The sequence below is a fragment of the Myxine glutinosa genome, chromosome 3 (genome assembly GCF_964187855.1).
Source record: "Myxine glutinosa chromosome 3, kmMyxGlut1.1, whole genome shotgun sequence".
Taxonomy (NCBI): domain Eukaryota; kingdom Metazoa; phylum Chordata; class Myxini; order Myxiniformes; family Myxinidae; genus Myxine; species Myxine glutinosa.
In genome coordinates this window covers 55248263-55264835 of record NC_136263.1, presented here as the reverse complement: position 1 = coordinate 55264835, position 16573 = coordinate 55248263, and the positions used below count along the sequence as shown (strand labels likewise).

The window sequence follows — 16573 nt, the reverse complement described above, 5'->3', positions numbered from 1 at the left end:
CGCCTGCCATGGTCCAGGTCCCGCTAGACGCCGATCCACCAGCCTCCGGACCATGCTCTCCAGGTCAGGGCCCCCGTCGGGGGCGGGCCCCCTTAGGGGGCCGCCCCCCATCTCGGGCCCCACCTGACGCACCGCCGCTGCATGGCGCTCGCCTCCCCGGGCCAGGGGCCTCGCTGCTTCCCAACGGGCTGCAGCGTCGGCCGCCTGACTCATGGTCTGCGGGCGCCACATGGCGAGCTGTTGTCGGAGCTCCAGATCCGGAAGGGCCTGAATAAAGTGATCCAGCGCCAGGCTTTCCTGGGAACTCGCTGCCATGTCCGCGTGTGCAATCCCTACTGCGCGGCGAATATCGTGAGCAAGTTCCCCGATGGTCTCCTGGGGCTTGCGTTTACGCTGCGCAAGTTGAGCTTTAACAAGCTCGCTTTGCTGCTCAATACCGAAACGGTTAATTAAAGCCGCACGGAGAGCTGGCAGGGTGAGAGCACCCGGTGGTAAAGCTGTCAGCACCTCCGCCGCCGCACTGCGCAGCGCCCCTACCAGGTGTACTCCACCTTCGTCCGGATTCCAACCGTTGCCTTTACACACGTACTCAAACTGTGCCAGGTACGCCCTCAAATCACTCTTGCCGTCATACGGCGCGAGTGGGACTTTGTGGGTGCCCGAAGGTCGGACCCCGCGCGTCACTCCCTGCGGGATCAACGCGGGACCAAACCGCTCGGGCTCCCACAGTACGCTATTCCCGGGGGCTCCCGCGCGTCCCCCGTTCCTCCAAACACTACCCCCCGTGGTGTCGATGCCTGGGTCGCCCTGCCGCAACCCGCTTACCCACTCCATACCCGCACATTCTTGCTCACCAGCACCCCCCTCACTCCCCATAGCCAGACCTCCTTGTACACCTCCTCTTTCCACACACTCCGGACCAGTCATACACCTCACCATTGGTCCCTCACGAACACCCGGGTCTAAATCAACCCCCAAGCCGACTGAAGCTCTCCTCACATCATATACATTTCCGAATATATCGCCACTCACCTTGACACCTCGTCTCCGCACCTCCTCTGCTACCTGCAAACTCTTTATTTGGTTAGTGAGCACCTCATCACGATTCGAGCACAGACCTTGTACCAATTCCATCACCTCCTCCTTTATTTCCTTTTTAGTTTCCCTTCGTCTCTTCTTAATTTCACTCACCCCTTCTTCCACCTCCTCTAATTTTTCCTTTACTTCCTTCATCTCCCGGTGCGCCCCCCCTATCTCTTCCTCTAACGCCACCTTAACCGTTTCTATGTGCGTCCTCACCTCTCGGTCCTTCGTCTCCATTACTTCTGTCACCTCTTCCAACTTCTTCGTCAACCCCTCATGTACCATCTGACATTCCTTCTGTGTCGCTATTAATTCGTTCTTAATGTCTTTTTGTGTCGCTTTTAACCCCCCGATTATTGCCGTGTTCTTTTCCACTTGGTCCACTAGTTCCTTTTGTCCCACCGTCAGCTGTTCTACTCCCTTCGTCAGACCCTCTATTCCCCCTTGTAACCTCGCCGTATTATTCCTCACCTCTTTCTCTATACGCTTTTCGCCTCGCTTTACCTCCTCGCGTACCCCCGAGACCTCCTCACTTACACCTCGTCGTATCTCCTCTTTCATCTCCTCCCTCTCTTTTGTAGATGCTACCCTCATCTGTCCCAATTCATCCCTCTGAGCATCCAATTTACTTTCTAACCCGATTTTCACCTCCTCTATCTGGTTCCCCATCTGTTCGATTTCCCGGGCGGATTGCTCCCCTATTTCCCGCAATTTGTCTTCCATCCTATTTTCTAACCCCATTAACCCATTTTTCACCCCCTCTAACTGATTCTCCTGGGCAGCCATTCTATTTTCCACCCCCGTTAACCCATTCTTTACCTCTTTTATCCCGTTGTCTAACCCCTCAAATTTGTCGTCTAATTTCCCAAATTTCTTGTCTAATCCCTTAAAATTATTGTCTAACCCCTCAAATTTAGCTTCTAGCCGTTCCCCCATTTCTCTCATTTTGCCCCCCATTTCGCCCATTTTGCCCCCCATTTGCTCACTCTGAGCATCCATCCGGTTCCCCATTTTGGCTTCTAGCCTGTCCATAAGGGCTCCCATTTGTAACACAAACAGGTCCGAATCCCCCAGCAGCGCTGCTACGGTCCCGGGCGCGGCTAGATTTGGTGCCGCTGTAACCGCGTGCGCAAAGGCGCCATTTTGCGTGCCTGAAACCTCGTGCGCGAGAGCGCCATTTTGCGCGTCTGATACCCCCTCAACCACATTGCCAATGTTCTCCTCCTCTCTTTCATCCACATACATTTCCCCTAGGTCCTGGGTCGATTCCACCCCGTCTATCTCTCCCACCGGCATCCCGTCGCCTTGACCAGCCATGGCGCGATTTCAAAATTCGGGTTTTGCTTTAAAACACAAATTTCCAACAGCTTGTAATTTTGAGCGCGTTAAGCGCGCTTCGGGCCTCGTATCTCACTCCCCGGCACCAATTGTTACGGACGCGGTTAAAGATGTTATTTTGACCGAGCGGTGGTATTACCGCGACCGAACAGTTATTCCCCGACTAGAACCCGATTCCACCCAAACGTTGGCCGTATCGCACCGCGGCTGCTCAATATGGAAAACTCTAAAGCGACCGAATACAAAGAGGAAAAGGAATAAGACGAGAAGACGTACAGAAGAGTAATTGGATTTATTATTTACACATATAATCAAGAAGAAAGCAGTCACGTTTATTTACAGAAGATATTAGATACACAGTGCAACGCTAGCTTACCTACAGTCTTAATTAACCCAGGGACAAGACAAAAGACAGACTACGAGCACACTTACACGGGGAATGATGATAGGGATGGCAGGTGGGTGGCTGGTGGATGGCTGGCGGGATAGGGAGGTCCAACTGGTCCTGCAGCACGATCGACTCGCTGGGCAGCCGCCGCTCCTTCGCGGCCCTGCTCCAAACTGCCGTCCAGGCCTCACGCTGCTGTGGCTGCAGTTTCGGTGGCTCCAACTGCAGTAAAATGCAGTTGCGGTGGCTCGATCTGCAGCTCAACTCTGGACTTCTCTCGGACTCAACTCCTTGGACTCCCTCTCGTCTCTCTGTAAAAGCTCATCTCCTTTTGAAACGCCCTGCCGTGGGTTATATAGGCCCCGCCCCTCAACCTTCGCGAACCTCCTCGATGTTTCTCTCCACACCCTCTCCAAGTCCAACCCCTTGTTCGTGGTTGGTTGAGTGGGGCTGACTCACTCCTCCCCTCTATGACGAGGTGGGGACCCGCCTTTCTTCCCCAACCCTGCCTCGTGGTCAATGGCGGATGAAGAGAAAACCGCCCAAAATGCAGTTGGCAATGCGAATGGCAATTGACGAAAAGGGGGAATGGAAGTTTTGGGAGTGGGAATGAAGGGAATCTATTTCTTTCACTGGTGCAATGGAGTACTTCAATTAATGGGAGACACAGCCTTACCCTAAAACACATAATAAGATATAACTATTGAACAGGGGTATTCTATGATTGGCTGACGTGTGGATGCTTTATGGATTAATTATGGGACGCCCTTTGACCTTTACACAGCTCCGGAGGCAGGAGGCGCAGAATAAACAATAATAATAATAATACACACAATCAAAAAAAATACAGTCCTCATATCCGCAACAATATATATATATATATATATATATATATATATATATATATATATATATACACAGGGTGATTGAAAGGTAACTCCCTATTTTAAAATATTTAGAAATTATTTATTTATTGTAATATCTTTCTCAAATTTTTAGTGTTTGTTCCTTAATGTATGAGAATTTAATCTGTGTTGGTTTTTTCAGATTATTTTTTGTTTCAAATTCGGAAGCCCTACAAACATGGCTGGACGTCTTACCCTGCAGGAGCGTGCCCAGCTAGCGGCACGTTACGAAGTTTGGAAATCCGTTGTTCAAGTGCAAAGATGGTGGAGGACCATTAAAGGAGCACATGCTCAAGTTGAGGCAAAGACGATCAAGAATTGTCATGCAAAACTCATGGCTACAGGATCTGTATCTGATACTCGAAGAAGCGGTCACCCTTCCAAGTCCAGTGACCCGGAGACAGTGCAAGCAGTTCAAGAAATGTTTACACATAGCCCAAGAAAGTCAATTCGACAAGCAGCAAGGGAAAGTGGGCTCTCCTTTCACACAGTACGAACTGTGCTCAAAAAGGAGCTTAAATGGCATGCTTGGAAGCCGCACTACTGTCAAGCACTCTCTGCTGAAGACTGCGACATTCGCATGGAGTTTTGGGAGGTGATGCTGGCTTGGTATGAAGATTGGTCTGATCTCTTTAAAAATATCCTCTGGTCTGATGAAGTGGTATTTCACATCGGTGGGTTTGTGAACCGTCACAACTGCTATTACTGGGCAGGAGAAGATCCTCGTGTTATTTCTGAAAAAACGCAATATCGGCCCAAGGTAACGGTGTGGTGTGGAATGACTTCGGAAAGGATTGTAGGTCCCTTCATTCTTCGCGATACCATGAATGCCAAAAGGTACCTCACCATTCTGCAAGACGAAATCTGGCCATTTATCAGTGCTTCGGAGAATGTTGAAGATTTGATTTTCATGCAAGATGGCGCTCCTCCACATTTTGCGATTGTTGTTCGTGAATGGCTGAATGCCCACTTCCCTGGGAGATGGATGGGTCGTCGTGGTCCGTATGAGTGGCCAGCCAGGAGCCCTGACTTAACACCATGTGACTTTTTTCTTTGGGGTTGGGTAAAAGAGCAAGTCTACTGTACCAACGACTTTGGAAGAACTTGAAGGGCGAATACGAGAAGTTATGTCTTCCATCCCACAAGAGTTCCTGGTGAAATCAGTTGACGCAGTTCCCGGGCGGCTTGAGAAGCTGGTGGCGAATTCTGGTGCCCATATGGAATTTTAAATAAAACTTCATGCTATACGCTTTCTTCTTATATCCATTTCTTGTAAAAATTATAGTTAAGAAATAAATTATAAGTATTTTAAAATAGGGAGTTACTTTTCAATCACCCTGTATATATATATATATATATATATATATATATATATATATATATATATATATATATATATATATATATATATATATATATATATATATATATATATATATATATATATATATATATATATATATATATATGTATATATATATATATATATATATATATATATATATATATATATATATATATATATATATATATATATACATACATACATACATACATACATATATATATATATATATATATATATATATATATATATATATATATATACATACATACATACATACATATATATATATATATATATATATATACATACATATATATATATATATATATATATATATATATATATATATATATATATATATATATATATATATATATATATATATATATATATATATATATATATATATATATATATATACGTCGCGTTATTGGTGATTAAAATCTTCCAAGGAAACGGATTTCCGAACGAGCTTTAATTCCGAGGCGTTCAGTCAAAAAATAGCGGAGAATACACGTGGGGGGAAGAGACCGAAGAGCGCTTACCTTCACGGATTCCACCGGCAGTCCTCAAACCTGCAATAATTAATCCAACCGGCACAGGTTTAAAATGTACAAGAAAATGCCTTCTTATGAATCAATATGCCAGTGACAAAGTAAAACACAGCCAAATAAAACTTTAATTCCTAAACTGGACGTCCCCACATACAGACTCGAATACAAAAATTGGTCTAAAATAACTGAAAATAAATACGTGTTATTTGTGGGCACTTAGCTCAAATCAGCTGATGTGTCTCATCAGGAATCGTCAAAGATCGTCTGAGGCCTTGGTGTCTTTGCGCGCAAAACGCGCTCGTTGGCGCGAAGTAGGCCTCCTGCGCGAAGCGAACCAGCTTGGCATGCAGCTCGCTCTTCCAGCCGTGCTTGTCCACACGATCTCTGCACGGAAACCGCAGCTCTCCGTCCTCAGTTCCCCTCCTCATGACCACTGGCAAGATGTCCTCCTCACGACCACTAGCAAGATCTCTGAACACGACCGTTCGCGATGAAGCTTCCTTGCGCAAGAGCAACAGCGACCACCCACCAACAAAGTCCGGACCCAAGAGACGAGAGAAAAATGTCGGCCCACGACCGTTCACCACCAGCTCCAAAACGAGAAGGGCGAGAGGATGTCGATGCTGAGGGAGCCAAAATGCGACCGTTCGCTATGGGATCCAGAATCAGAAGAAACGAGAAAGGGAAATTTTCGCCGTTCCAAGTGTTTTGTACTCGTGGCTCTGACGTCATCCGTGCCTGCCTCACCAATCCCATAGTCCCATCTTACCAGTCCCCTCCAAGAATCAATCAATGGACTGATTCTTCACCATGTCAATCAAATCCCGGACCAATCACTGCTCCTCAAGGCGTGACCTCACAAACCTTTTTCGCCTCTGTGCTCACTAAGTCGGTGTCATTAGCGATAGTGCCCCATGCCTGGTTTTCAATTAGTGTGGTTAATGGCCGACCTCTTACTCGGTGTCTCGTGCGGTGTCATAAGGAACACAGGAAAAGATCACAGAGGCAATCACAAACAGGGAATCAACCACCCATAAAAACCACCTTTAGAGGCCATTTTTCCCCGCAAGCGGGGGTTGGCCTTTTTCGGGGACCGTGGTTGTTGATGTTTTTCGGTCCCCTTTTTGAAGCAATGCTTAACGGCCGGATGCCCTTCCTGACGCCAACCCTTTTTGCCGCCTTTAACGACAAACAGGGAATTACCAGTGAACTGGTACTCAATTAGCCGACCTCGGAAGGATGACAGGCTGAGTCAACCCCCCTGGCGTTAATTCAGCGATCGACCGGGATTCGAACCCAGGATCCTCGGATCCTAAGCCGGCATCCTAGCCGCTAGCCCAACACCAGGGTTCTATCAACCACCCATAATCCCTCGCTAATCAACAAGCCCCAACCCTCTGATGTCTGTCTGTCCGTCATGCTATCTCCGAAATGGTTGGGGAGAAATTCACTTAACTTGGAAGTTGTGCTTACCACATGGCAATAAAGTGCGAGAGTACTATCATTTTTGGCCCCACCCCATGGGTCCCTGGGGCGGGTTGGGGGTGTGAAAAGGTCAAATACCGAGAAATGCAATTACGGGCACATTTTAAAATGAAATTTTGTATATGCAATCAACATTGGGAGATACATTTAATATGATTTTTTGGATTTGACTGTCTGTTCATTTTCCATGGGGTGCGGACTTTGTGTCACAGGGGTCGACATGGGGAATTTTTAAACTGTATTTGATTTTTATCGAACTTTATGCTTGGGGAAATATTTGCTCGCTTTCAACCTTCCTTTAAGTTGGAAGCAATGGCACACTCTGGTTTTCTATCTGGTTCTGGTTGCCTATTTTAAAACAGGTCCAATTGTTCAATTAACCCTCACTTGTTTCTTCAGCCCCCAATGACATGTCATTCATTTTTATTTATTTTACATGATCTCGATCCACTTGTTACATTAGCCACCAAAGGTGGATGGGAGTTATGGTTTCACCCCTGTCTGTCTGTCTGTTTGCCTGCTTGTCTGTTTGTGGGGTGTGTGACATGGAAGAACTGATTCAATTTTGGTGAAGATTCGCATTCGGATCCAGATCAGATAATTTTTAAAAGTAATTCTTCACCATTGTTAGGGCTAAAACTGATATTTTGCATGATCAAAAAGGTCTAGTTCTGGACGGATTCAGACGAAACTTTGTGGACATGTTTAGGTGTGTGACAAGGATGAAACAATTCAATTTTGGTGAAGATCTGAATGTGAATCTGCATCCGGATACGAGAAAATATACACATATATACACACACACACACACACACACACACACACACACACACACACACACACACACACACACACACCCTGGGCACATTTTGAAGAATGCTACCTGCTACAAACTAAGTTTGTTATTGTTCTCTGGTGCAAAACAAAACATGATTACTCGTAAATGGATGTGACCGCTTCAACATGCACAAGCATCACGTGATACGCAACAGGGTGAGGTGCATCACGTGATCTGGATCGGGGTGAGCTTCGCTCATTGTGCTGCACGTGTTTGTCTTTGCATTAGTTCAGTTCATTGTGAATTTGACACCCTAATATAATGGAGGATATCGTGAGACAAAAAAATTGCGCCGTACGCTTGTACTCTGTATCTGGATATTTGGCTGAAGTTCACAGACAACTTGTCAAAGAATGTAGCGCCGACACAATTGTCAGAAGAACCATCGGCAGAATAAACAAGAAGTTTGATGAAACCGGCAGCATTCTTCCAAAACAGTCACCAGGTCGGCCTCATCCTGTTCAAACTGAGGAAAGCAGAGCGGTTATTCAACAATAACTTGACAGTAACACACCATTATCAACTCGCCGTTTATCAAACGTCACCAACATAAGCCGATCATCGATTCGAAGAATACTAAAAGATCTTAATGCGAAACCATACATACCCAGATTAATTCACCAACTATCTGAGGATGATTTTGACAAGTGCGTTGAGGCATGTGAGACATTGCGTGGTTTAATGGACATGGACAATGATTTGCAGAACAGGATCTTGTGGTCAGATGAATCCAAGTTTACTTTATCTGGTTCTGTGAATCGTCACAACAGCATGATATGGGCAGTAGACAACCCACAATTTACTGTTGAGCACAACGTCCAGTATCAAGCTAGTGTGTCTGTCTGGGCAGGCATTACTTCTGGAGGCATTGTTGGACCAATATGTTTCGAAGAAAATGTGAATGCTGCAAATTACCTTCTAATGTTGGAGCAGCATGTATTTCCACTCAATGATGGCCAAATGTGGTTCATGCATGATGGTATGCCTCCTCATTATGCTGCCAGTGTACGCCAGGCCCTTGATTTGAACTTTACAGACAAATGGATTGGTCGTCGTGGTCCAGTTGAATGGCCTCCACGGTCTTGTGATTTAACAACACCCTTTGATTTCTTCCTTTGGCGTTTCCTCAAACACAAAGTGTATGCGAGGAATACTACGACCCTTCGACACTTTAAACAATTCATCCGTAATGAGACTGCTGCCTTAACAACTGAAACATGCAAAACTGCGTGTCAGAGTGCAGTTTGAACATTTGAACTGATCTGGTTCATGTATATTAGAGAGGCTGTTTAACGAGTAATCATGTTTTGTTTTGCACCAAAGAACAATAATAAACTTAGTTGTTTGTTGTAGGTATTCTTCTTCAAAGTATGTGTGTGTGTGTGTGTGTATGTGTGTATGTATGTGTGTATGTGTGTATAATTTTTTTGGGTTGTAATTCTTCACCATTGAGTGATGGGCTAAATGATATGTAGTGCAATATCTCAAAAGGTTGTGCATGACCTTTGACAAAACTTGGTGGACAGCTTGGGTAAGTGAAAAGAACAAGCCGAATAGCTTTTGGTTCAGATCTGGATCCAGATCCGACCTATCAGTGGGAAACAAAACTTAAACTGTTCAGACTGGCGGAGGTATGCGCTCTGCCTAGTGCCATTTTAGTTATACCCGTGCTGTTCTTCCCTCCATTGCCATGACCAATCTCAGCACTGCTTTGCTGCAATGAACCATCTCCCCTGCGGAACCTGCGCCTCAGGCATACGCTGGAGTCGTATGTACCACAGGAGGTCCTTCAACCGATGGTTCACATCACAGCGAAGGATGGCTGCTGGTTTGGCAAGGCGCAACCAGAAACCTACGATCGGGTGAGCACGTGTCCGCTTTCTGCCAACAAAGGTGGACAGAGGTTATGTTTTTCAACCCTGTATGTCTGTCTGTCTGTGAACAAGATATCTAAAAAAGTTGTGGTCGAATTCGGATGACATTTGGTGGAGAGGTTGCGTGTATGACGAGGGAAGAATCGATTCAATTTTGGTGAAGATCTGAATATGGATTCGGATTTGAGAATTATTTAATTTTAAAGTGATTCTTCACTATTAGGAGATGGGGCCAAAAACGATACATAGCAGGATATCTCAAAAAGTTATGGATGGATTTGGCCGAAACATGGTGGACAGGTTGTATGTGTGACAAGGAAGAATCGATTCAATTTTGGTGAAGATCCAGATTCAGATCCGGCTGGTATAATTTGTTAAGTGATTCTTCACCATTGGGAGATGGGGCCAAAAACGATATGCTGTAGCAGGTTATCTCAAAACGTTGTGGACGGATGCTTTTGATTAAATGTGATTTTCTGGTCTACTCTGGTTGTGCTTGTGTTTGTTTTTGTGTTTGTGCGTGCGTTTGTTTGTACGTGCATTTGTTTGTGCGTGTCTTTGTTTGTTTGTTTCCGGGGCATGAACATAGCTGGTTTTGTGTCTGGTTTGACGTGATGAGAAGTGGATTTTGTGATTGTTTGGAGTTCACGTTTGGTGTTATGCATGCATGCATCTACGGGTGTGGTGTTGTGGAGCGAGGGCATATATAACGTGTGTGAAATTCACCGTATTTTCTTGGTGATTGGCTTTCTGAAAACTTCCCAAACGAGGCTCTTTGTGAATGAATGAGGGCCTAACTTAAATATGCAATTATTTAGCAGACAAGAGTGAGCTATGATAATTTGGTGAGGATTTCCATATTTAAGAGAATATAAGCTCGAAAAATTGTTTGATTTTTGGATTGTCTTTTGCAAATCCAGATATAGCAAATCCCGTTTGTGACATGGGAAGAAACTAGCCAGCTTGCGTGGTCCAGGGTTAAAGCCAGAGGTTGTTCAAATTGCCAACACAGACTTGCAATTTTACTTTTGTCTGTCTTAACTCCAGGTGCTTGCTGATGTGCCGTGCTCCAATGACCGCAGCTGGCTGTACAACTCTGAAACCGACAAGGTGCGCGAACGCATTGCATGGAGGTCGGACTTGCCATCTCTACAAGCTAACTTGTTACAGTAAGGGACATTGAATGCAAATCTTTCTGAATACCTTTTTTTGAAAACAGAGTCCGGCCTCGCGGAAGAGGTAGAACACTGAAGGGATGAGGATGCAACAGAACAAAAGGAACAATACAAAGAGGTGGGGGGGGGGGGGGGGGGGGGGGGGAGGGGGGGGAGGGTGAAGTCAACTGCAGGGTTGAAGTAAAAATGGAGGGATACTTGGACAACTGGGTGTGGAGAGGAATAAAAACACGGAGTGGACAACGTGAATACAAAAAGCAAACTCTCAGAAAGGGAAAATTGGAAAGTTGGAAGGAGATTGACTTGTGGGTGGGGGTTTAATATGGGTAGAAAACATCATGGTTTTGGATTGGGGATGCTCTGAGGTAGTGGTGAACAGCTGTCTTGAAGACAGAGGGAAGAATGATTTTGAAGAGAATGTGGAATGGAAGTTGGTTCCACAGGCAGGATAAAAAAAGGAACGAATCAGTGTAGGTGAGCAGTGATTCTGGATTTTGGGAGTTGATGGAGGATTATGTGGGCACTGCCTAAACCTGGGGGAAATGAGGGAGGGGTGGGGGGGGGGCGGGAGGGCAAAGCACGGAAAGAATAGAGGGTTCAAAACCAGAAATGAGGCCGTAGAAAATAGAGACCACCAACTTGTCTGTGATGGGGAGGTGATAGGCCCATAGACTCAGCTTCATCGTGGGAGAATGCAATGATCTTAAAGGCCTTGTTTTGAGCCAAGTGTGATGCAGGGGGTGTGCCAAGGAAGGATTTTGTACGACGGAGGATTCCCCATCGGTGGCTGGCTTTGGAGACCAACGTTGACATGTGGTTTTCCCAAGAAAGATCATGGCTGATAGTGAGGCTCAGGAGTTTGAATGACTGAACATCCTTAAGATGATTGTTAAGAAAGTAGTTGCGGAGGGAGTCGGGGAGGAGAGGGGGGTTTCCAGATGGTTCTTTCAGAGGGAGTGTGACATTTGTCAGGATTGAAAAGCATTTTCCAAGTGTTTGATCAGATTGTCATTTTGTCAAGGGCTCAAGTCAAGAGGGAAGAGGCCTGCCTCTCAGAAGGATGAGGGATATTACAGCAGAGGGTGGAGTCATCAGAAAATATAGGGGATTTTCCAGTGAACAACCATTGAAGATTAGGAATCAGACTGGGCCCAGAACACTGCCTTGGAGCACTCGGGCCTTAACAGGGAGAAGAGATGAAAGTATACATTTGAGATTTTTCCCGTCTTTTCGGTGTGACAAGTCAAGATGACTGTCTAACTTGGGCGTTGTTGCTTTGAAGAAAGAACAAATATGATTGTGATTTGGCATGCATACTGTGGTGCAGCTCTCGGCGTCTCTGCTTATTGACTGGTGCCGCATTGTCACTTAAGCTTCATTTGCAGCTCCGCGCTGCGTACACTACGTCCAGGTGGCACGGTGCTTTATGTGACCTGCACTCTCAGCCTGTTGGAGAATGATGGTGTTGTCGATGCCGTATCCAAGGAAAGCGGGAATGTTGAGGTAATCAGGCTTGACTTCGTGTTATTTTTAATTTTTGGAGATGGAGATTGATCATCATTAAGTTGCTTATGGCATTTTCGGAACATTCCCCAATATTAGGATTGCTCGGATAACGTATAGCAATTAGAAACGGCAGTTATTAAAACTTCGACTGACACTAGGTAATGTTCTGTGAGCATTTTGCAACACAGCAGTGTGGCACAAAACCTATGTATTCTTTAGTACCAATGAAGACTCTGCAGGACAGGAAGATTGATCAGAGTAGCTTTTTTTTATTGCACTGAGAAAACAAATCTCCAAACCATCTTGATTTGCAACTGGTGACATTTATCCCCATGGAATTATATACAACAGTACTGCATGATGTTTCATGGCATTGAGTAGTTTTCAGATTCAGAGTTGGGAGTGTGAGCCAGTGGAAGATTGGGGTGGGAATGGAGAGGGGTGCACATGGATGAACAATATTTTATTTGGGATTTCAACCTGGTAACTGGTAACTTTGCATCACTCACTCAGGTGGTATCTGCTTATCTAATGTAAACAGCCATGTCTTTTCTAATCCTTCCATGTAGCAGAACCTCACTGTCTGGTTTGAGTTTCAGGGGCAAATGCTTGGTTAGTGGTGCAGCAGAGTTTCAGTTGGGAGTGACCTTGCGCATATTCACAGGTTGAAGACCCATCTGACGTCCTCTCTGCGTTTCCCGACATGTTCCGGGAATTTGGTCCTGGGCATGAAATTGCTCGCCACGGCATACTACTACTTCCCACGGAGGCATATCCTTGGGGTCCCCTCTACTTGAGTCGACTCCGTCGCTCCCACTGAAGCAAACCTTTGCTTCTCGATTTCAACCAATATTGCAGTGTTGTTTTGATTTTTTGACACGAAAGTAGGTTCTGTAAACCCCATTTTTGGGTGCTTTGATGTAAAAAGTAAAATATTTTTCCTATGGTTGTTTGTTTCTTTGTAGTGTGTGTGGTAGGCACTTTGTGCCAGCATTTCGATGGACTTGGGAAAAATGCCAGGGGCATAGAAACGGCCCCTTTATATGGTACTAGCAGAAGTACCCGGCATTGCGGGCGGGGGAGGGGAGGGGAACGGGGGGGGGGGGAGGGGAGAAGAGTGGGAGGGGGAGGGGGAGAGGGGAGAAGAGGGGGGGATGGGGAGGATGAGGGATGGGAGGGGGAAGGGGGCGAGGGGAGGGGCCGGAGGGGGAAAGGGGGAGGGAAGAGGGGGGGAGGGTGAGGGATGGGAGGGGGGAGGGGGAGGGGGGGACCCGGCAGAAGTACCCAGCATTGCCGGGCAGGGGAGGGGAGGGGAGGGGAACGGGGGGAGGGGAGAAGAGGGGGGGAGGGGAGAGGGGAGGGGGAGTGGAGAAGGGGAGAGGGGAGGGGAACGGGGGGGAGGGGAGAAGAGGGGGAGGGGGAGAGGGGAGAAGAGGGGGGGATGGGGAGGGTGAGGGATGGGAGGGGGGAGAGAGGGGAGGGGAGGGGGGAGAGAGGGGAGGGGAGGGGCCGGAGGGGGGAGAGGGGGAAAGGGGGAGGGGGAGAGGGAAGAAGGGGGGATGGGGAGGGGGGGGACCCAGCAGAAGTACCCGGCATTGCCGGGCGGGGGAGGGGAGGGGAACGGGGGGGGAAGGGGAGAAGATGGGGGGAGGGGAGAAGGGAGGGGGAGTGGAGAAGGGGAGGGGGTAGGGTGGAGGGGAAAGGGAGGGGGGAGGGGGAAAGGGGAGGGAAGGGGATGGCCAGTCAACAATGACGTTGCAGTTCTCATGGTCGGAGAGCAGCACAACAATCGGACATAGTCCTGCATATTCGCAACAGCACGAAGCGGATTTTGGAGACTCACCGATCCTGTGACGTCCTCCAGTACCGGCGTTGCCGGGCGGGGGAAGGGAGACCCGTACATTCCCAACCCGTACATTCGCCCTCTCGACTCAAGCTCACTCGGACAAAAGCCTCGCACAAATTACACCGTGAAGGCCCAATGGTCATGTCTATGCCACAAATCACGGGCGCACTGAATTGAAAATATATAGAACGCTCATACTCCGTGAAAAGTGAAGCCGCCGTGTCGCCATCTTGGTCAGCACGACTCGACCAACTCGCTCGCGGATCTCGTTTTGTGCGGCAATAAACTGCTCCAATCGGTTTCGGAAGGGTTGTGGAAAGATGTTTCACAGCTGTTTCAAAGACATTTAATTCATATCGCACAAAATCGATACAAAACACGATCGCATAAAAGGTGAAAAAACGTGTGACGTGTGACGGGATGGAACATCACGTGATCGCTCTGAGCGAATCAGTCTGGCGGCGGGAATGGAACATCACGTGATCGCTCTGAGCGAATCGGCGAGCTGCTCTGGAACCGGCTGAGATTAGCGGGTACTTCGCTGAAATGCGCTGAGGTAAATATGAATAAAAAATATGGATCTCGTCAAATATGGTCTCGGCCATGTTCGTCCCAGGCTCAATGGCTATGTCTATGCCAAATATCAAGTACGAGAGCCTCTCCGTTTAGGAGTCTATCGGTAACATTACACACACACACACACACACACACACACACACACACACACACACACACACACACACACACACACACACACACACACACACACACACACACACACAAACTATGTTTTATAGATATAGATGTGCCATGTTGCAAACTGTAGAAAAGAAGAGACATTCCATCGCTTGTAGAAAATGCCAATCAACAGAAAAAGGGACATTCCATGGCTTGTGGAAAATGCCAGACAAAAGAAAATAAGGGACATTCAAAAAATATTGTGTGCATGCTGTACTACTCTTGTGTTCTTAGGAACCAAGTAATGCTCCAGAAAAGTTCATATAAAGGGGTGCCAATTTTATTCATACAGCTGCATGAAGAAGTAAATGTATTTAACCAATATATGGAGGGTGCCCCTTTATATGAACTTTTCGAGAGCATTACTTGGTTCCTCCTAAGAACACAAGGGTAGTCCAGCATGCACGCGAGATTTTTTTGAATGTCCGTTATTTTCTATCGTCTGGCATTTTCCACAAGCCATGGAATGTCCCTTCTTTTCTATAGTTTGCCACATGGTACATACCATACAAAGGGACCTTTTCTATGCCGCTGACATTTTCCCCAAGAATGTCCTTCATTTTCTCTGGCCACTACAAGTGGCCAAAGAAAGTGGCCATCACGACGACGGAAGAAAAAAATACATGGAGACATCACATACATCAATGAAATCGCACAAATTAAAAACCAACCTATTTCCTACGGTCTGTATGGAGGTCCTGCCCAACACTGTAAACCCCCTCTTCCATTGCTCGTCATGAAATACGGTGTCAATCCAATCCTGTTCAAAGAAAAAAAATTGCTGCCATTGTTTTTGTGACTTTTCATGCTCTCTGCCCACTGCTTCATTCTATATTGATTACTACCGGAGTCGAAATTTTTCTATGTCCAACTTTTTGGGGTTCGCCGCTATGAGCCAAGCAAAACCTATGGCACTGAGGTGGAATTTGTTTCAAAAGCCATTAATGAGATGTATTGGCCGATGTATATTCCAAGTTTCAACGAGTTTCAATGCATAGCCTTTGAGATATGATTGTCAACACATTTTGGGCAGACAGACTGACAGACAGCAACGTGGTTTTAAGGTTTTCCTTAAAACGCAAGAATGCGGAAACGAAAGTTGCTGAAATTTGGAACATATTACTTCGACGTACAAAGCATTTATTTCTGAAATTTGCAGCCAATTTCGTCCAGCAAAAGCCAAGAAACTAATGTTAAGTCCCTGTGTTGAAGTTCCATACAGAGAAACCGTTTCATATAAAGGGAGGGGTGCTTTGCGCACCCCTTGATTCAAAAATATAACGTTGTTCTAAGTGTCATGGTGGAGCTGGTACATGAATCCAATGCATGACAAAGACATTAGAAGACACCATTGTACTTTTAAACTGAAAAACGAACAAACTATGGATTCACACTTCAGAAATGTATTGGTCATGTGTCAGAAAACCTTGGCTATTGAGGAAAGAAATCCATTCGTGAAATTGAATGCATAATATGGAATGTTACATTTTCCTCA

General features: G+C 46.3%; 1 protein-coding gene across 1 annotated transcript in view; it reads left to right on the top strand.

The window, feature by feature from the left end:
• The window catches only part of NSUN3 (NOP2/Sun RNA methyltransferase 3), a 46239-nt gene extending 32799 nt beyond the window's left edge, over window positions 1–13440 (top strand). The window contains exons 5-8 of the mRNA XM_078774075.1: window positions 9644–9801; window positions 10861–10982; window positions 12374–12491; window positions 13159–13440. Of these exons, the coding sequence (XP_078630201.1) occupies window positions 9644–9801; window positions 10861–10982; window positions 12374–12491; window positions 13159–13314 (554 nt within the window). The 3' untranslated portion in view covers window positions 13315–13440. The remainder of the gene's footprint in view (window positions 1–9643; window positions 9802–10860; window positions 10983–12373; window positions 12492–13158) is intronic.
• Window positions 13441–16573: the final 3133 nt, after the last annotated feature.